At 40.6% G+C, this 21,552-nt stretch overlaps 1 protein-coding gene and 1 gene segment (V, D, J or C); both read left to right on the top strand.

The window, feature by feature from the left end:
* Window positions 1-385: 385 nt before the first annotated feature.
* Window positions 386-2,578, top strand: LOC143268508 (uncharacterized). Its single transcript, XM_076551555.1, is given in 2 exon segments — window positions 386-2,348; window positions 2,350-2,578. Coding segments are annotated over 2 exon segments (2,007 nt in total). The 5' UTR covers window positions 386-428; the 3' UTR covers window positions 2,437-2,578.
* Window positions 2,579-13,702: 11,124 nt separating this feature from the next.
* LOC102906604 (Ig heavy chain V region 1B43-like) lies at window positions 13,703-14,240 on the top strand. The segment is given in 2 exon segments: window positions 13,703-13,745; window positions 13,828-14,240. Coding segments are annotated over 2 exon segments (456 nt in total).
* The last annotated feature ends 7,312 nt before the right edge of the window (window positions 14,241-21,552 follow it).

Here is a 21,552-nt window from a genome sequence, read left to right as displayed (position 1 = left end):
ATCTCAGATATAGTCTCCATCTGCAATTAAAAATACAAGAGCTTTATTAATGAGAGAGTTGGAAACTTTATCTGAAGATATAGGATAAGTTTTTAGAACACAGAAAATATATCTGTGTCTTTCTATCAGGACACAATTGTAGGTCAAAGGCTTTGTAGCTGGGTTGCTGTTTACCTTTTTACTTTGGTACCATGAAGGCAGAATACGCTTTTTTTTACATAACCATAATATCTGATTGTGATTAAGGATACTTGTATGAGATTACACCTGTTCCTGACACTACTGGGGGCGAGGGGTGGCACAGAACCTGATACTAGATAGCCCTGGGTCCTAGGAGAAAATCCAATAGTACTGGTCTCTTAAAGAAGGAACAGGCGGGCTTTGTGTGCTGTGCTGTGAGCCCTGCTGCAGGGAGGTGAGCAGAGAGCATGGCTGACCTAGGAACCCCTGACAAGAATGCAGTGACCTATAATGATGTGCATGTCGACATCACTCAGGAAGAATGGGCATTGATGGATCCTTCACAGAGGAATCTCTACAAAGATGTGATGGTGGAGACCTATATGAACCTCACAGCTATAGGTTACAATTGGGAAAATCTTGAAGTTGAAGAACCTTGTCAAAATCCTCTAAAACATGGAAGGCATGAAAGACCTCATACCACAGAGAAATCCTGTGAATATATGGGGTGTGGTAAAGCCTTTGTATGTTGTAGTCATCCTCAAAGGCATGAAAAAACACAAACTGGAAAGAAATCCTATGAATATAATCAATGTAGTAAAACCTTTGCACAACACAGTCATCTTCAAAGGCATGGAACAACACGCATGGTTAAAAAACCTTATAGATGTAATCAATGTGGCAAAACCTTTGCTAATTGGAAAGTTCTTCAATTGAATAGAAGAACACATACAGGGGAGAAACCCTATGAATATAATCAATGTGGTAAAGCCTTTGCACAGCCCAGTCATCATCAAAGACATAAAAGAACACATACTGGAGAAAAACCCTATGAATGTAATCAGTGTGGTAAAGCCTTTGCTCATAACAGTGCCCTTCAATTGCATGAAAGAACACATACTGGAGAGAAACCCGATGAATGTAGTCAGTGTGGCAGAGCTTTTGCTCAACACTTTACTCTTCAAAGGCATGAAAGAACACATACTGGAGAGAAACCTTATGAACGTATTCATTGCAGTAAAGTCTTTGAATGTCCCAGTCATCTTCAAGTACATAAAAGAACACATACTGGAGAGAAACCCTATAAATGTATTCAGTGCAGTAAAGCCTATGAATGGCCCAGTCATCTTCATCGACATAAAAGAACACATACTGGAGAGAAACCCTATAAATGTATTCAGTGCGGTAAAGCCTGTGCAAGGCCCAGTCATCTTCAAGTACATAAAAGAACACATACTGGAGAGAAACCCTATCAATGTAATCAATGTGGTAAAGCCTTTGCACAACCCAGTCATCTTCATGGACATAAAAGAACACATACTGGAGAGAAACCCTATCAATGTAATCAATGTGGTAAAGCCTTTGCACAACCCAGTCATCTTCATGGACATAAAAGAACACATACTGGAGAGAAACCCTATGAATGTAATCACTGTGATAAAGCCTTTGTATGGCCAAGTGATCTTCAAGTACATAAAAGATCACATACTGGAGAGAAACCCTATGAATGTAATCAGTGTGGTAAAGCCTTTGCATGGCCAAGTGTTCTTCAAGTACATAAAAGATCACATACTGGAGAAAAACCCTATGAATGTGTTCAGTGCGGTAAAGCCTTTGCATGTTCCAACAATCTTCAAGCACATAAAAGAACACATACTGGAGAGAAACCCTATAAATGTAATCAATGTGGTAAAGCTTTTGCAGGTAGCAGTCATCTTCATGGACATAAAAGAGCACATGCTGGAGAAAAACCCTATAAATGCAATCATTGTGGTGAAGCCTTTGCTTATCACTCTCATCTTCAAAGACATGAAAGAACACATACTGGAGAAAAACCCTATGAATGTAATCAATGTGGTAAAGGCTTTTCAAAGTCCAGTCATCTTCACATGCATGAAAGAACACATACTGGAGAAAAACCCTATGAATGTAATCAGTGTGGTAAAGCCTTTGCACGGCCAAGTGTTCTTCAAGCACATAAAAGAACACATACTGGAGAGAAACCCTATGAATGTAATCATTGTGGTAAAGCTTTTGCACATAGCAGTTCTCTTCATGGACATAAAAGAACACATACTGGAGAAAAACCCTATCAATGTAATCAATGTGGTAAAGCCTTTTCAAGGCCCAGTCATCTTCAAAGGCATGAAAGAACACATACTGGAGAAAAAACCCTATGAATGTAATCAGTGTGGTAAAGCCTTTGCTCATCACTCTCATCTTCAGAGGCATAAAAGAACTCACATACTGGAGTGAAACCATAGAACTGTAATCAATGTGTTAAAGCCTTTGTCATCACAATGGTCTTCAATTTCATGAAAGAAAACATGATTGAGAAAAAAACCTATGAATGTAAACAGTGTGGTAAAGCCATTTCACAGCCCAGTCATCTTAAAGTATTTTAAAGAACACATACTGGAGAGTAACCCTATGAATATAATCAATGTGTTAATACCTACTCACAACACAGAGCAACCATATAACGGTAAATCTTTTAGTGTGTAATTTATCTCTGCTGTGAATATCACTCTGTATAAATAAAATGCTGATTCGCCAGTAGCCTGGCAGGAAGTATAGGCGGAACAAGCCAAGAGAATTCTCGGAAGTGAAGGCTGAGGCAGAGAGGCACTGTCAGCCGCTGTGAGAAGTAACATATTAAGATAATGGTAAGTCACAAGCCATGTGGCCACTTATAGGTTAATAGAAATAGGTTAATTTAAGGTATAAGCACAGTTAGCAAGAGGCTTGGTCTAAGAGTAGATGATGTACTTTCATTGATTGTTGTTTTGTCAAAAGTGTAGGGAAAGGGGGCTGGGTAAAGAAAACCACAGTAACCCTGGGGCCCAGAATTAGGGAAAGATGACACAGACAAGGCCAGTTAAAAAAAAACCACTTTGGCTCAAATTAGTGCCATCTCTGCCCCTGGCCAACTGACTTGTGAAATTAATCAACCACAAAACAGGATAATAGAATCCTGTCCCTAGGGCCCAGAATCAGGAAAAGAAACACAACTTATGTTTTGGACCTGAGCCAGAGAAATGAACCAAGGAAACACGCCCTGACTCTGAAACTGGTGACAAAATAACACTCTTGGTCCCTAGAATCAGAGTCAGTGAAAGAAATATGCCCTTCCCTTGAAGGTAGTGTCAAAAAGCCAAGAAAAAGCCAGTGAAAGAAAAACAATTTGTCTCTGTAATCAGGACCATCTCTGTCCTAGGCCATAAAACTGGCCAATTGCTGGGCAGAAAAAAAAACCTGATTGGTTGATTCCATCTCCAAAACATCCTATATAAACTGCCCTACCTCGTCAATTGAAAGTTGTCGTCTCCACCCTGGTAGAAGCAGCTACTCTCCTGGACTCCTCCTTCCCAATCAATAATCTAAAAGTGTTTTGGGTGTGAAGTCCTGCATTCACCGGTGCACAGAAGAACTTTATTGGGATGTCCCAAGTTGGATTGAACAAGGTGGACCTGAATAGAAGATCCTTGTTGAGATATCCCATAGTGGATTGAGCAAGGAGGAGCTGAACAAAAGAACCTTACTGAGATGGCTCAAGTGGATTGAGCAAGGGGGGAGCTGAACAGAAGGTCCTTGCTGAGTAGACAGAGCAAAAAAAGCTGAAACATAACACTTTTCTCCTGAGCCAGAGGAAATTGCTACATTTTTGTAATTTCTTTGGCCAGAAAAGCAGGGCTTTATTAGGAAGCCCCCTTAAATGGGTGCTGAGCAAAGCTTAGCTATAGTGGCTCTCTGGGAGAGGAGCAGGATTGCTATATCCTACAGGGAGACCATGACCCATCACACCAGGTATAGCCTGAAGAGTCAGGATATTTTCAGAAGAGTCAGGATACCCTTCCCTGCTGAAGCATTCCCAGGCCTGTCTTTCCTGAGAAGTCAGAAAATATTCCCTCTAGGTTTGGACTAAAAAGCTCCAGGTGTCCGAGACACCTACAGGGCAGAGTTGTTGTTTTGAGCAGCTTGAGGTGTCTTTGATACCTTGCCCTCTAGGACTGAACTGTCTTATTGCATTTGCAGCTATCAGAGCTGTGCTAAGAGGCTCAAGGTGTTTTCTGACTCTCAGGTAGTCAGCATGCCTTTCCTCAGATTTGCAAAACTCATATTTTGGTGCCAAAATCTGGGACCAAACTCAGAGTTGTTGCAACCTATTTACTTACAAAAACATTTTAATGATGTTAATTTTAAAATACTTAATAGAGAATATACAAATCATTAAATACTTCATGTATGTATCCAAAGAAACACTTTCATCTATCTGGAAGAGATGTAATAATTTACATCTCTTCGTAATCAACTGTATATTTCACAATAAAATAAATGTGCTATGAATATGTATACATTATTTAAAGTCTCATGTATCTTCATGTCCTTATCTGTTATGCATTTGGCAATTCATCACAAAGTATTGTCTTCTAAGGGAATTATCCAGAAATGCTAGGTAATGTAATAGCAGTGAGATTTATTTTGTGGTGTCTACTTTTGTCCAACTTCATATGGTGATCAACATAACATTACAGACTTGCAGATGAAAGACATTTCCACCACAGCTGTCTCCTTGATGCTCAAATAAAATTAGTTGTAATATTAAATCTATAAAATACCATCTTTTCAGATTGTAAACATATTTTCCTTGAAAGATAATGCACAGTAGGTGAAATTGAATGATAAATCCTATTTCCGAGTGAAAATGATATGTTGCTATCTCTTTTGTTTTTCCTTTTATTGCATGTGAAATTATTTAGTTTACTCTGAGGATCAAACATTTGTTCATAGCAGTTTCTCAGATCAACAAATGAATGTGAGAGAATAGCTTGAATGTCAGTTATCAGTCATGGATATTATATGAATTCATGATATTCATGTGTCAGTCTCCTGAGTACAAGTCAAAGGGTAGATGATTTACTTCCAATAATTATTTTCTCAAAATATTTAAACAATATTAATGTTAAAATACTTAATAGAGAGTATAAAACACATGTATTTAATATTTAATGTTTAATGTTTTTAATATGTGTGTATCCAAAGAAACATTTTCATCTATCTGGAAGAGAATTGATAATTCAAGTTAATCAGCAATCAACTGAATATTTTATAATAAAACTTGATGTACTATGTATATGTATATATTATTTGAAGTTACATGCATCTTCATGTCCTCACCAGTTATCCATTTGGCATAATATCTTGCAGTATTGCCTTTTAAGTGTATTATAGAGGTACCAGATAATGTAATAACAGTAACATTTACTTTAAAAATCTGGGGTGTGTGTGTGTGTGTGTGTGTGTGTGTGTGTGTGTGTTTTATGTGACTATGGGTTTTTAGGCCACGACAGAAGTGTGAAGAATAGAAGACAACTTTGTGGGGTCTTTTGTCCATATTCATATGGTGAACCAGATGAGGTCACAGCCTTGTACAACACAGACATTTCTAACAGAGCTGTCTCATTGATGCTGAAATAAGATTACCTGAAATATTAAAACAATAAAATATTGTTTTTTTCTGATTGAAAACATTTTCTATTAAAGATAATGAAAAATAGTAGATATTGACTAATAAATACTATTTGTGAATAAAAACTAAAAAAAAAAAAAAAAAAAAAGAAGGAACAGGCAGGAGAGATTTTTAAAAAGCCAGGCAATCTGGCAGCACTTAGACACCAGAACCTTGAGGAATAGAAGGCCTATGTGCTAAGTAAAAACGATGTCTACCCAGCAGCTCAGAGAAGCAAGACCATGGTAAACCCTGCCTAAGATGTGGGAAAGAGCAAAGACAACATGGTTGCATGTGGAGAAACATCAGAGGAAGACAGTTAACTGTGGGAGAGGAAGGAGCTGGGTGAACTGGTGGTACAGCACAGGCAAGTCTCTCAAGGTCCAGGTGGATCTTTGCTGTAAGAAAGAGCAGACCGAGCCAGCTGTGAAAGAAAGGCAAGTCATTGAGGATCCAGAGTGCAGAAGGATATGGCATAGAAAGAAATAGTCCTACTGGGTGTTTTAGGGAGGTCACAAAAGAGCTGGGAATACGTTTGTGATGGAGAGCAGCAGGTCTCTATGGTAGGTGAGAAAGGTAAGCCCTGGAGGAAATAAATAAACAGAGGTCTTCAAAATGTGCTTTGTCATTTTTAAAGTATAATCTCAGATATCGTTTATCTTTTTATAGTATCACTTCTATTTTTGAGAATCAATCTTAGAGCATTAGGCTGAAATGGCACACCAGTGAATTATGGGCTCAGTCACATTTTGTGACTTCAATTTAATGTGACGCTCATTATTCACTAAACCTTATATACCCTTTCTTGAATTATTATATTTTAATATTTCTTATCTTAATTTCATATGAAATCATTTATTAATCTATGGAAAGACAAAAACAAGTTTACACATAAGGAGTATAGAAGTGTAAGGCTGAAAACTTACATTTCTATGCAAGACCATAACTTCATACTAAGTAAATTTTAATTTCTTCTTTCTTCTTCATTCTTTTTGAAAGTTTCAAATACACAAATCACAACTCAAACTTATGATCCTTCTGCTCTAATATCTGACTTATCAGGTGTTGGGAATGAACATGGGCTTCAGGCTTGCAAAATAATACCCTACCAAATAAGCAATGACCCCAGGACAATAAATAATACTTTCTTCTATCCAAGGGCTACAAACTGTCCACATGGGCAATATGGGTCTCAAGATTTGCTAGAAATTTCAGGTGAATGTCTATAAATCTTTCAGTACCAAGTTAAAATGGCATCTTTGCTGCTGAAATTAAGGAAATCAATAAACACAGGAAAGATCTTCCAAACATAGATAAATAAGACACTCATGTGTACATCAGTAAAATTTGCATATAAAGTTCTTTGGCTAAAACTGTTTCCTGGAATTTTAATGACACATCAGCAAATAATCTCATTTTTCTGTGAACTGTACACAGCTCCCATATGGACATTTATAGGAACTCTCATCCTTAGGGAGCTAGAGCACTGTGAAGATGGAGGATTTCCTGTGAGTGCTGGTGTCTCGCTCCTGGAGAGAACCTTCTTTCTCTTTGCTCATTTTAACATTTACCCATTTCTCTTGTGGGAGGGAGCAGCTCATAAGCACCATGGTAAGTGATGGAGGTGCAGGCAGGAGAGTTACAAGCCTATCACAGCAGGCTTTTGATGTCACCAAGAGCTTATCCTTGTGGCCTTAAGGTAATGGCAGAAGCAGCCCATTGGAAGATATCATAGGAACTGAGTGGGAAAGCATCCATTTCCAAGTTCCACACCTTGTCAGAATTTTACTGATCTGACAATATAAAGGAGCAGACAATGATCAGGCAGGTTCCAATCCCAACCTCAATCACTGTGACCTTCCTCACTCTGCTTCCCTGCTGCTCTGACCCTCGGAGGGACAAAACAGTAGTGCAAAGTGCTGCAGCAGACAATCCTGAGCTGACAGTTATGCTAATGTATCATGTACCCAAAAGACAGAGAGAGCCTCCCAAGCATAGTAGAAGGTGAAACCCAATACAAACACAGAAATGGGGTTCTTCCCTGATTTGTTGGTATAACCTACAAAGTTCTCTCCTAATCCTTTGGAAGGCCAAGAATGAATTCATTCTACATACAGACAGCAGCGGTGCTTTGAGGAACTTCATAGTTATTAATTTTTTCATGTGATGGAAACACAAACATTACACAAATCACTAATAAAGAGTTTTATGGAGCTCATCCTGGTGCCTGGCCGTGGATCTCTGTATCTGCCACCATCTGTCACGGGACAAAGGCTCTATGATGACAGCTAGGTTAATTGCTAGGCTGTTCATCAGAATAGACAAGGCCAGGCACCCTCTGGACCACTGCCAGCAGTCCAAGGTGTGGTCAACCTTGTGGATTCCTGAGAGCCTCCCCAGCACCCTGCCTCCCCCTATTCCCATGTCCTCATCTATCATGGTATCTCCCCCCCTGCCCTCCAACCCTGTCCCTGTTCCAGCTCGACCCTCCCATTTTCCTATGTTCTCATCCCCCACTCCTTGCCCTTTGCCACCCTCCACACACCCAGTCCACTCATGAAGATCTCATCCACTTCTCCTTCACAGGGTCATCCATGTGTCCCTCCTAGGGTCTTTTCCTGTTAGCTAGCCTCTCCGGAGTTGTGGGTTGCAGTCTGGCCATCCCTTCCCTCCCATTTAGTATCCACTTATGAGTGAGTACATACTATGTTTGTCCTTCTTAGTTTGGGTTACCTCACTCAAGATGATATTTTCTAGATCCATCCATTTGCCTGCAAATTTCATGATATCCTTGTTCTTTACTGCTCAGTAGTACTCCATTGTGTATATGTGCCATATTTTCTTTATCCATTCTTCAGATGAGGGATATCTCGGTTGTTTCCAGGCACCAGGCTGAGCTCCAGGAATCCAATTGATGAGAGAGAGGAGAGATACTGCAGGCCAGGGACATCGAGTTCATGAAGGGAAGATGTGCAGAGATGACTGGCCACTCTAGTGGAAGCCCAGGAACTGTGGACTGGTGGCTGTGGAGCCCCCATGGAAATGGACTAGGCCCTCTGTACATGTAAGATGGTTGCTGGGCTCGAATTGTTTGAGGGGCACCCAGGCAGGGTGATCAGGATCTGTCCTTGGTATATGGGCAGGCTTCAGGAATCTGGTGCCTGCGGTGTGACACCTTGCACAGCCTTGGTGCAATGGGAAGGGGCTTGGACCTGCCTAGGCTCATTGTGCCGGGCTCTGCTGACTCCCCATGGGAGACCTCGATTTGGGGGATGTGGGAATGTGGGGTGCCTAGGGAAAGAGGGCTGGGGGATGGGAGGAGGGAGGAGGGGGTATCTGTGGATAGCATGTGGATTGAGTAGAAAATTTCTTAATAAAGAAAAAGGAAAGAAAAAAGAAAAAATGACATCAAATGTGAAGTGGGTAGCCATTTCAGCTTTGATCTGGAAGTTCCAACCCCCATTGAGGCTTCAGTAACTGTCTCACCTAAAATGCAGGGCCAAGAGAGGGCCATGAAGAGCCGAGATCCAGATGTACTGACCGCTCTTGGTTCCTGGACCCTGGACGCTAGAGGTAGACCGTGCAGAGTTCTCCAGAGAACACAACTGGACTGCCCTATGTCTTCCCCAGATCCTGCAACCTACCCTCCCTTCTTTTGTAAGTTATGCCAATAAATAAACCTCCCTTTTTACTACGTGGAGTGGCCTTAATAATTTCACCAATAAAATGTAAATGACTAATTGGAGAAAGAGTAGACATAATATACGGTTGGTGAGAATATATCCTGTTGCATTTCGTATGAAATTTTGTCTGTAATTTCCTCCAAAATCTAAAAATAGAAATGTCATGTGTCCTAGATACATCACTCCTGGGCAGACACCTAAGGAATCTCTACTGTAAGATACCAGATCATTTGTATGCAGTGTTGCCATCTTCACAGCATCTAAGAGCTGGAATCAGCCTAGAGTCCCATCAGCTGATGAATGGACAATAAAGATGTGGTTGAAGCCTTTCTTCATTATATGGAGGAACCTGCCTGACTCCATTTATAGACAGTATCCATTATGCTGCATTTTTAAAAATAAGTTTTGGCCGGGCAGTGGTGGTGCAAGCCTTTAATCCCAGCACTTGGGAGGCAGAGCCAGGTGGATCTCTGTGAGTTCAAGGCCAGCCTGGGCTACCAAGTGAGTTCCAAGAAAGGTGCAAAGCTACACAGAAAAACCCTGTCTTGAAAAATAAAAAAAAAAATAAGTTTTTATTAACTGTGAGATTTGAGTTGCTCTCTGTTTCTTGGAATCTGACCTTCACCAACCCATGAACTTGATTTGTTTTTGAGAATACCCTGACCCTCAATGTTGCACCCTGAACCCTAATAATCACATGGTGGGTGGCCACATGTTTCTTTCTTTCTTTCTTTCTTTCTTTCTTTCTTTCTTTCTTTATTTATTTATTTATTTATTTATTTATTTATTTATTTCATTTTCCTTATTGCCCCATTGTCTTCTTTCTATAAAACTACTCATGATAATACTACCTAAAAGAGGTCCAAGGGGTGGATTCATGGCTATTCTCTTTAACCTGAATTAGGAGGCACTCATTGGCCAACTTTTGGGTACATCCCTATGAAAAGCAACCTTGATTTGGCTCAAACTGTGGTAGTGGTCATAGTCATGCTCTTGCCATTGGGATTAACACTATTTGTATAAACATTTAGGTTAATGCTCCTTTTTTCTAATCTTGTTAGGTCTATCATTGCACATTCAATAAGCACACAGAAGATTCAATTATATTCCAAAAAAACCGTTGTTTTAATATTTCTAATTGCTAATCAAAGTGAAGACCCCAGTCTGTGAACATATGTTTTGTGTGCCTTTAAGGGATATGGTCTCCATCAACTTTCTGCTTTAATTCTTGAGCCTCCAGTCAATAATAAATTATCCAGGGCCAGAATTGAAAACCTGAATTCACATAAAAGTGCTTTAATTCTTAAGGGATTGAGGGCAAGAGAGAGGATAGATCTCCTGTAGGAAAAGGAAATAATATAGACTGTTTTGGATGCATTGGTGGTGTCTGGAAGGGAGGATCAAATGGAGAGTATGAGGACAGGGGAGAAAAAAGAGAATAAGGGGAAAGAGAGCTAAAAGTTAGGGCCACTTGAGAGTCAGTATGGTAACCTAATAGAGTAGAAGATTCTAAAGGAGAGATGTAACACCAACATAAGCTACAACTCCTTTAAATTAAAATAGTATCTGGCCTGCAAGATATGCTAGGTCAATGGTGGAAAAAAGCTTGTGGAAGTAACCAACAATATCTGATTTGACATAAGATGCCTTCAAGAAATAGAACCCATATTCTACAGTACTTGAATGGCAAAGACTCTGAAACTAGACAGAACAGGAACCTAGGATGAAAATAAGTACTACAGTTCTATAAAAAGAAGATTATAACAAAACACTCACAATCACATTCTGCTACACTCAAAGATCAGTTCCTTGCTCAGCCATTATAAGAGAAGCTTCCTACTGCAGCAGATGGGAACATATACAGATACCCACAGTAAGACAATATTCTGAGAGTGAGAGACTTTTGACACTCAGGACTGTTTGAGATATGTTCTTCAAATCCCCTCAGTGCTCATGGAACACTGAAGAAGAGGTGAAAATAGTGTAAAAGCAAGAGGTGATAGAAGCACCAAGGAAATAAGGTCCCCTAAGAAACAGGATAGTTGCACATATGATACTGAGGCAGCAATTGCAAAGCCTTCATGGTGCACCAGATGGGGTCCTAGAGCTGAAAGAATTGGACCCACATGCCCAACCCTAACCCAGAAGCTATCTCCAATTGATGACCATTTGCAAATGAAATAGTTTCCTCTAAGGGAGTCTCATTGAGAAAACCAAACATTCTTTTCTTTTTTTCCCTTATTTTTATTAAGAATTTTTTTCATTCTTTTTGCACACCAACCAAACATCCCCCTTTTCCCTCCCTCCCCCCGCTCCCCCTAGCCTCCTGCTCTCAGCCCACCCCCTGTCCCATCCATTAGAAGGCAAGGCCTCCCATGGGGACGCACATCCAGTAGAGGCAAATCAAGCCCTTTCCCCTGCCTCAAAGGCTGCAAGAGGTGTCCCATCATAGGTAGTGGGCTCCATAAGCCCCCACTCATGCACCAGAGATCAGATGGATTCTGATACTATCTCCAGGGGTACTCCCAAGCAGATCAAGCTGCACAACTCTCTCACTATGCAAAGGGCCTAGAACAGGGAGGGAGGGGGAAAAACAATGAAACAGATCCCATGATAGACAGAGACATCATGGGGACAGAGAGAAACCCAGTGCTAGGGAATTTACCAGGAATCCCCAAGGATGACCCCAGCCTGAGCTACTAGCAATAGTGGAGAGGGTGCCTGAACTGAACTTGCTTGCCCCAGAGATCAGACCGGTGAATACCCTAACTGTCATCACAGAGCTTTTCTCCAGTGACTGATGGAAGTAGATGCAGAGATCCACAGCCAATCACCAGACAGAGCTCCAGGAGTCCAGTCAAAGAGAGAAGGGGGATTCTATGAGCAAGTTCATCACGATCATGATGGAGAAATATGCTGGGACAACCAAAGCAAACTAGAGGGAACTCATGAAAGTTGGATCAATGGCTGTGGAGCCAACAAGGGACTGGAAACCAACCACTCTTAAGCATATGCTGCATGTCTAAAAGTAGATGGTCATAGAAATCAAATTAAAATGCATTTTTGGAGGTTCCATTTCTTTTAACATCACATGGTTTTTATCATTTTATTTATTTGTTTATTTAATTATCTCTTGTTTTATCCAAGACATTATGTTCAGTTGCATACATAGTATGGCTACTATTTTTGTGTTTTTATCCAATTCCAGAGTGAGTGCATCAGGAGGTCTCAGCATCTGCACCTCTCTTCTGTCTTTTCTTGGGCTCCTATCCTTCTGGTTGTTTATTTTGACCTGCTCTGATGTGTCCATTTTTGATTGCCCTCATTTTACTTTATTTTATTATTATTCATAAGAAGCCTGTTTGTATTCTTAAAAGAGTCAAGGAGATGGTTTACCTGCAGGGAAGGAGAGGAGAGAAGGATTTGAGAGATGAAGAGAGAGGAGAAACTATATTCATGAGATATTATATGAGAAAAAAATCTATATTCCATGAAAAAATACTTGACCATAGGTAAAACATACTAGGCGATGAGGAAAGAGGAAGGACTCATATTATGCCCAAAACCTGACACATGTTACAAACTCCAAGAGGTGCCTAAGTCTGTACAAAGGCCGGAGGCAGAAAAGGTCCTATTTATTTAAATCCTTAGTCTCTGTGGTTTGGCTATCACACACTTGCTCCCATGGTTCTGTCCATGTCTAACCTGGGTGGGCTTGAGCCAGGACAGGATAAAGAATGAATGGGGTCCCTGAGTAAGGTTCATGGTGTGCAGCGCTCCCAGCTGCTTCTCTCAGCATCCCACAGCCTGGATGGAGCAAGAAGTAGATGTGGACCCTGGGTAACAACAATATGACAGTGTGCCAAATTTCCATGAAAGATGCAAACCATCACATGTGTGGGAAAAGGAAGAAAAAAAAGAGAAGGAGCAGTGTGGGCTTACTAATAAGAAAGCAGGAGCTCAGGAACCAAGTGTGAAAAGAAGGTTGACATGAACTAAGACTGTGAAAAGTGTAGGAGGAAAAGAATGTAAGTGAAGAGGTTGTGCTAGAAGTAGAGGTTGGTCTTCCCAAGGTGTGTTTCCTGGGATCCCTGTAGTCCTCATGCTCTCTTATTTCAGACTCACACTACAGGAAGTCAGATACAGTGATGGACATATTGTAATAGGCAAATGCAGTAGTATCCACCTTCCCCATTTCTAAAGAAGAGGCTGACTCCCCATATGCAAATGTACCTTCTAGCTCTAAGTTAAATCCCCTCCTGGATTGTGGGAGCTCACATCTCTCTCACAGGAGGCTGACCTCTGAGGAAAAGTAGGTGTAGCCTAGAAGATGACACTGTTGGGTCTTCTGTGTCTGGTGACTGCCCTTCCTGGTGAGTGTTACCATTTCATACATGTGTCCATGAGGGGTTGTGACAACCTGTGATTGACAGAATTGTCTCTTCTTGTCTGAAGGTATCCTGTCCCAGGTACAGCTTCAGGAGTCAGGGCCTGGCCTGGTGAAGCCCTCTCAATCACTGTCCCTCACCTGCTCTGTCACTGGTTTCTCCATCACCACCAGTGGTTATGCCTGGCACTGGATCAGGCAGTCCCCAGGGAAGAAGCTGGAGTGGATGGGGTACATAAATAGTGCTGGTAGCACCGGCTACAACCCATCCCTCAAGAGCCGCATCTCCATCACTAGAGAAACATCCAAGAACCAGTTCTTCCTGCAGCTGAACTCTGTGACCACTGAGGACACAGCCACATATTACTGTGCAAGAGACACAGTGAGGAGACTTCAGCATGAGCCCAGACACAAACCTCCCTGCAGTGGAGCTCTGGACCAGCAGGGGGCGCTCAGCTCTAACCAAACCCAGGAACTCTAAGGCGTCAGAGCTGGAAAGAAAAACAACTGGATTTCTCTGTTTTTGGTTCAGTTCCTAAGAACAGAGAGGCTTTGGGGTTATATCTCTCTCTGATCATGAAAAACTGTTTTTATAAAGTCACATTTGTTTACTTCTCATTGTTACTCTTAAGATGATGTATGTGGTAATATTTCTTGTCCCTTTTGGTTGTGAATCTAGCTTTTACCAGATGAGAAATCTCTCTGGTCTTACAAATATTTTTTTTAATCAAAACATCTTTTTGATACTCAGCTGACATTGGAATCACAGAATCTCCATACCATCCATCCTCAAATACTTCTGTATGTCAGAGCACTTCTAAGATTATTGACACAAAGCAGTTGCTGTTATGCCTAAGGATATGTCATAGAGTGAATGCGCTTCACACATCACTGCAGGTGTATTACCCACCCTGCAACGCAGGGCAGGTATTTCCTGAGGTCAACTGTGCATGCCTGATGTCTGAGGACTCTGATTTAAGGGGGTTACTCACTCCCAATATTGGGATATTTTGTACAAAAAGTGAATAAATTTGCACTGTGACTAAAAACAGATTATTAAACAAATAGTCATGTTTTTATACTGATAGTTACCATTTTTAAATGTGTCAGTGAAGAATCTATCTGTGATATAGAAAAGAACTATAAGCTGTGTGTGCAGATACACCTGGACATGCACCATTAGTATTTGATCTGTGATTGGTGATCTCCCCCTACAGAGTTTTATGAGTTTGGAAACCAAACCCAAGTGCAGACTATAAAACACAGTGCCTCATCCAGGGGGCTAAATAAAATCAGAAGAGTTAATGGCCTTAGAACATGGGCCCCCATTCAGGTAACAAGATTGACACTCAGTTCTGTGATGTTTTTGTCTAGTTCTGAATGACAATTAGGAAACAAACTCAAGATGAGAGATAATGTGTAAAAATATCCCTGAAACTCTCATAGAATCACAAAGAAGGTGGCACAGTGTGCATAGAGGTCAGAGTCCCTAAAACCCTGCACTGCACAGCTGCCTCTCCAGTGTTAGGACCTTGTTCACCTAAGGCCACCCACAGCCCACAGGTCATGCATAAAGAAACAGGGACTCAAATATGAGATTTCCAGAGATAAAGAAGTAGATGGACATCCAGCCAGGCCAGTCAGGACTCAAAGACTGTCCTCGGCTGTGAGGATTCTCTAATGATGGCCATGCTTCTAAATAAACAGTGAAAAATTGTCATGGGAGGAAGTCACAGCCTGGAGAATGAAGGAAGGAGAGAAGGCCATCTTCATGTTCATAGAGCAATATCTGGATGGCAGGATCCACATCATTTCTTATTTGTCTGGGAGTGAGTTAACAGGGCAGGGGCCAAGAGAATATCCCTGAGATCTGTACCTCTAGTTCTTCTAGTCAACACCAGATGTAGAATTGACCTGCATTCTGCTCACCTTTTATATCCTCTAGCAACTTCCCCAAGAACAATAACACCCAATGTCAGATTGAAAGCTGAGCCCTGGCTGAGGAGCCCAAATCTCCTTCTCACAGGAGACTACACCAAAGTATGTGTGTCATGAAACTGATTTTCTGCCTGGTGACTGTTCCCTACAGTGAGTGTCACAGTGTTTAAGGAAAGGAGATTGGACATGTGGCCCATAGTTTGTGTTTATGATTAATGGTGGTAATCAATATCCTCAGGTGCACTGACCCAGGTGTAGCTGCAGGAATCAGGTTTGTCCTCATAAAATCCTTGCAGACCCTGCTACTCATCTGTACTCTCTGGATTCTATGTCAACAATCATCATATTGACTGGGTCATCATATTCACAGCATCCAAGAAGTGTTTAGAGTATGCTGATACAATACCTTGGACTACTGGAGACACTGTTTGTAATTGGGACTTCAGCTCCAGCATCACTATCAGTAAGCATACAATCAATAAACAAGTTTCCTTAAATCTGCACCATTTACCATATCTCACTGTGCCAGAGACATAGGAGGAGACTTCAGGGTAAACTCAGACACAAATCTCCCTACAGAGGAGATCTGGCACAGCAGTGGCACCTAAGAACTGCTGAAGATACTCAGAACTACTAGATGCCCCTCACAACATAGGCAGTTCTGAACTTCCACCATGGGCTTCCTCATGAACAAGTATGTAGTGTGAATTCTAATTGGTCTTAATAATAAAAACCAGAGTCAGATATAGAGGTAAATGCTGAAAGATCAGAGACACAAAGGAGAAACCAGCCACAGTCAACTCTTACCTCACCAACTCCTCATCTGAAAATGTGGCAAACTCCTGTCTCCAACCCCTTATATTCCTCTCTTTGCCCAGCCATATACCATATCTGTTTCCTCCTTCCATGTGCTGGGATTAAAGGTATCCCTTTAATGGCCTGGCCTCTATGGTTAACTAGTGAGTATCTCTGCCCTCTGACCTCCAGGTAAGCTTTGTTTGTTAGAGCACAAAGCATCACCACAAAAAGCACATATTGGTTTACACTTTAGAATATGTGGTTTCCCCTTCTTGTTCATAAAAATCATTTAGAGACTCTTTGCTCTGTCATAGTCTAGGACAACTGTTATTTGATTAATTTCTTATGAGCATAATATTATTTTGTCATGGTGAATCTACAATGTCCATTTGCAAAATACTATTGGATTTAATGAACTTGAAAATAAAACTTTCCATGTTTTTCACAAATTTCTGTAATTTTAAGACTTGATGATGGTGGGTTCATTTGGAAATCACAGGGAAATTTAAATAATCTAAAAACCTTTCTAATTATTTCCTCCCATAGGAAGTAGAACCCAGATCTTCCATGAATGAATATTATTACCACAGATATAGGGGAAATAAAGATTTTTATTTTCTACAGTTTCCATTATGTGAATGCTCTAACAGGGTAGAGGTAATTAACGTTTTCATACAATGCACATAAGAAATTTTCATCCTTGTAAAGATTACTTTCTGCCCCCATGTTCCATGTAATGATTCCTTTGAAGGTGTTTCTTATACCCTCAGCTTGTGGAAAAGCCCGAGTGACCATTGTGCACATACCAGCTCATGTCATCTAAGATCTCTGTTCTAACTCTCTTCCATTGGCAACATAGTTTGTTATCACTTTTTTCTGCTGTTTTCTTATTAACATTGTCTCTATGCTTACTGTAATGGAACTCTGTGTTGCTGCTGAAGGTAGGAAAGCTGGAATGTTTCAGCTGAGAGTTAGAAAAGCATCTTTGGGAGGAATTATGTTTAGTGTTGGCTCAGTTGTGCTACAGATTTCAGGTATCTCTAAAAGAAAAAGAGAATATGTTGATCCAGGCCTGAGCCTTCTCTGGATACTTTTATAGTGACCTCAGCTATGTCTGAAGATATTTGGAGAACAAACAGACTATAGAATATGAGATTACTGAGATCAAGACCAACACAATTCAGTGAATAGCACAATGTGAAGGTGAAGACAATGGGATCCACAATTTGCTCCCTGTCAGGGAGAGGATCAACTCACATGGCTGCCAATGACATATGATGACCATAGTGTACCTGTAGGTTGGCACACTCTGGACACCAGGAGTCAGCAGATTAACTTCTCAATATCTTCCAGGTATATTGAAGAAAAGAGATAAATGTGTGAGCAATATTGAATGATGTGAAATGACCTTTTTTTTTGCTAGGATTTGGGCAAATGATTCTTCAACAATGATAGGAGTACAATTGATACAAACCCTGCAAGTACCAGCACTTACTTACCAAGCCAGGGTTTCCTGATTATGATCAGTGAGAACTGAGTTGTAACCAGGGCAGGATGGAAAGACTGAAGCTGCGACAAGTTTATTGGGTTAATCTGACTTTATATACTCTTATCCAGGTCAGTGCAAATCACCACATACCAACCTGCAGAGGAGCTCAGGACCAGCAGGGGGCACAGTGTGGCCAATAATCAACAGGACAGAAATAGCTGTACGCCATAGCTCTGTGGATTCCCTTCTTAAAGTCTGTTAGTTGAACAACACCTGCTGTAGTTGATACGTGAAGTCTCCAGTTTTCAAACACAGCAAAATTCTAAGATTGCACAGACTTTTATTTTCTCATTTATTTTATTAAGATTTGTTTATTTATTTTTGAAAAATGTGCTTTTTCTCATACAACGTATTCTGATCAGTTTCCAGGCCCAATCTCTGTCATATCTTTCCAACATTCCTATCACTAAGCTCCACAACTTTCTCTCTATAGAAAGCAAACAAATAGACAAAAAAAAAAGAAAAAAGGATTTAAAAAAATTCACCAGGAACACACAACTGCAACCTGCTGCAAAAGCAAATATTAATTGCTTGTACATGAAAAAAAGAATAGAAATTCTCCTAATTTAGGAGTTTTTGAAATTTCAATATGCAGTTATCCTCATTACTACCATCACCTGTAAATCAATTTTATCAGGACTAATACAAAATGTCTCAGGTTGGGATTCTGCTTTTAGATTGAGAGGTTAGGCCTTGATGTTATATCCACAGGGTCTGCACAGGTCTCAGAAATGGCTATTTCCTTGGACAGGATTAGGATTTGGACTTCGGTGTCCCCTGCCAGAACCAGGTATTCTCTACCTCCTTCTTCTCAACCTGGACTAGCACCTTTTTAAGAAGTACCCTGCCTCATGAATATGCAAATCATGTGACTCTGTGGTGGTAAAAACAGGGATGTCCATAGCCCACAAGAGCCTATGATCATCTCTCCAGACGCAGTGAACAAACCGGTCCTCACCATGGGATGGAGCTGCATCATCAGCTTCCTGATAGTAGCAGCTACAGGTAAGGGGCTCCCAAGTTCCTGACTTGTGGAGGGTCCATACACACAAGTAACAATGACATCCATTCTGACGTTCTCCCCACAGGTGTCCACTCCCAGGTCCAGCTCCAGCAGTCTGCGGCTGAGCTGGTGAGGCCTGGGGTCTCAGTGAAGTTGTCCTGCAAGGCTTTAAATCTAGGAGACTAGAACTGTCGGTAGAGTTGTTGGGAATACACTATGATATGAATTTCCCCTGTAAATACAAATAAAAAATGTCAAGGCAAACTGAAACCCTTTTCAAAATTCAATTGGATGTACCTAACACCATTTACCAAATACTTCATTGGAAGTTGTCCCCATAGAGTTGTGTAGAGTCACTTTATCTTTCCTGATAAACATAATTTTCTATATTTATTTATATGTGAGTCTCATCCTGAATTATTTTGGTAGCATAAATCAAGTTTCTTATTGTTTGAGAATTAGAGATGTAATGGCATGCCATTCTGTGGAGTCTTCAGAATGTAGAGTCTCCTACTTTGGCATCATTCTAGGCTCCTACTCAAGTAATACTGGGGCCAGCACTGTGGTATTCCAAACTGGGAATATAAGAGACTGGTTTGTGTTATCAGGCACCTGATTGCTCATTAGTGTGTTTCCTGAAACTGGATTGTCTTCATCTCAAGTTCTGGATGGACAGTGGTTGACACTGAATGGACATCAGTGTATAGTGCACAATGCTCCCCATGTGCTCATGCACACGCACACACGCACGCGCACACGTGTGCGTGTACACACACATCTTTTGTTTTTGAGACAGTAAGGCCCAATTAGGATTTCTCTTGATTCATGGTTCTGTTATAAACATGTTATGTCTGAATCCAGTTATTTCTGTTTCTGTATGTTTATTTGTTTTTGATTTTGTTTTGTTTTGTTTTAATTAGGAGAATGCACATATATGTTGGCTGTACAAGGACTGAATGTCAGGAACAGAAATAATACTGCCATGGATAGCGTGTCTACTATCTCACCATTTTTGATTAAAACAATAATTGCAAGAAGAAAAAGAAAAAAGAAAACAACTCAGTGGACATTGGGATTCCTGATATAAACAGTTTTATCTATCTATCTATCTATCTATCTATCTATCTATCTATCTATCTATCTATCTATCTATCTATCTATCATCTATTGGCTCAGATCAAAGCCAATTAGTTGCAAAAATAGAAAACCCAATTAGTTTCCCATCTGGCCTGGCTCCTTTCACATACATGAGCACCCTCAGGTGGAGAGATGGTTGTAATATCTATTTTCCTTCCAGTGCATTTATTTTCCTCCTAGAATTTATTCTCACAGTTCATGATTATCCTTTCATATTCTCTGGGCCTTTGCCAGCAGATCACAGGATATTCATGAAGTGCCTCTTGCACCAATTAAATATGGACAAAAGTTCCTTGTGTTCAAAGTCCTAGTGCCTTTCTCAAAACTCTCGATTGTGCAATGTAAAATAACAACACCATCATGAACTCTCCCATTGAAATATAATCCACAGATCATTGCACGAATCCTAATCAGTCTTATAAGAAAAGCACAGGGCCAGATATTGGGATAAATGCTGAAAGATCAGAGGAATCAAGTCATAGCCACTTCTCACCTCATCAACTCCTCAGCTGAAAAAGAAGATCCTGTCTTCATTAATCCTAGGATTGAATGCCCCTGAGTCCTCAGTGGAAAGACTGAGTTCTTGTCTCCTGCTTTAGATGCCGTTTTCCACCCAGCCATATCACTTCCTGTCTCAACTTTCCTAGTACTGGGATTAAGGGTGTGTGTCCTTCCCAAATACTGGGAGCAAAGGTATGAGATCCCAAGTGCTGGGATTAAAGGTGTGTGTCACCACTGCCTGGCTTCTATGTTTAATCTAGTTTCTGGCTTTGTCCTCTGATCTTCAGGCAAATTTTATTTGTGAGAGTGCAAACAAAATATCACCCAAACAGTGTCAGAATAAAAATCAAGAAGGGTTCCCTTATCTGCAAATTCTCTGGAATCATCAACAGAAAGAATAAGAATGGCATGAAAGTTTTGTTTTTGATAGATTTGAACTGGATGGACCCATGCAGGGTTCATAGGACTGATTTCTTTGGGGACAGTCTGGATTTTTAAAGAATAGACAAAGCTTCCATCCTCCAAAGAATTTCATCTTATGCCTGTCCTGATGGATCACAGTCACACAACATTCCTTGGACAATCTTCTTGACCTGTACAGGATTGTTGAGAGAGTATGCAACTGTCTACAAACATTTCAGACTAATTCTACATGAGAGTGAGATTAATCAATTGGAGACCATGTTCTGTCATAATACACACAGAGGGACACAGTCCAATATTGGATATTATGACTCTCAAATGGCATCAATTCCACGTAATCAATAACATTGTTAAAAATTTCTGCCATAAAACAACAAAAAGTAAAACCAAAATAAATTAGTTACACAGAGCCTGAGGATCAGGTGCAGAGGCCAGCAAGGGTGT

Source organism: Peromyscus maniculatus, chromosome 14, assembly GCF_049852395.1.
Source record: "Peromyscus maniculatus bairdii isolate BWxNUB_F1_BW_parent chromosome 14, HU_Pman_BW_mat_3.1, whole genome shotgun sequence".
Taxonomy (NCBI): Eukaryota; Metazoa; Chordata; class Mammalia; order Rodentia; family Cricetidae; genus Peromyscus; species Peromyscus maniculatus.
Note: the sequence above shows the minus strand (reverse complement) of the source record. Positions and strands in the feature narration are given on the sequence as shown.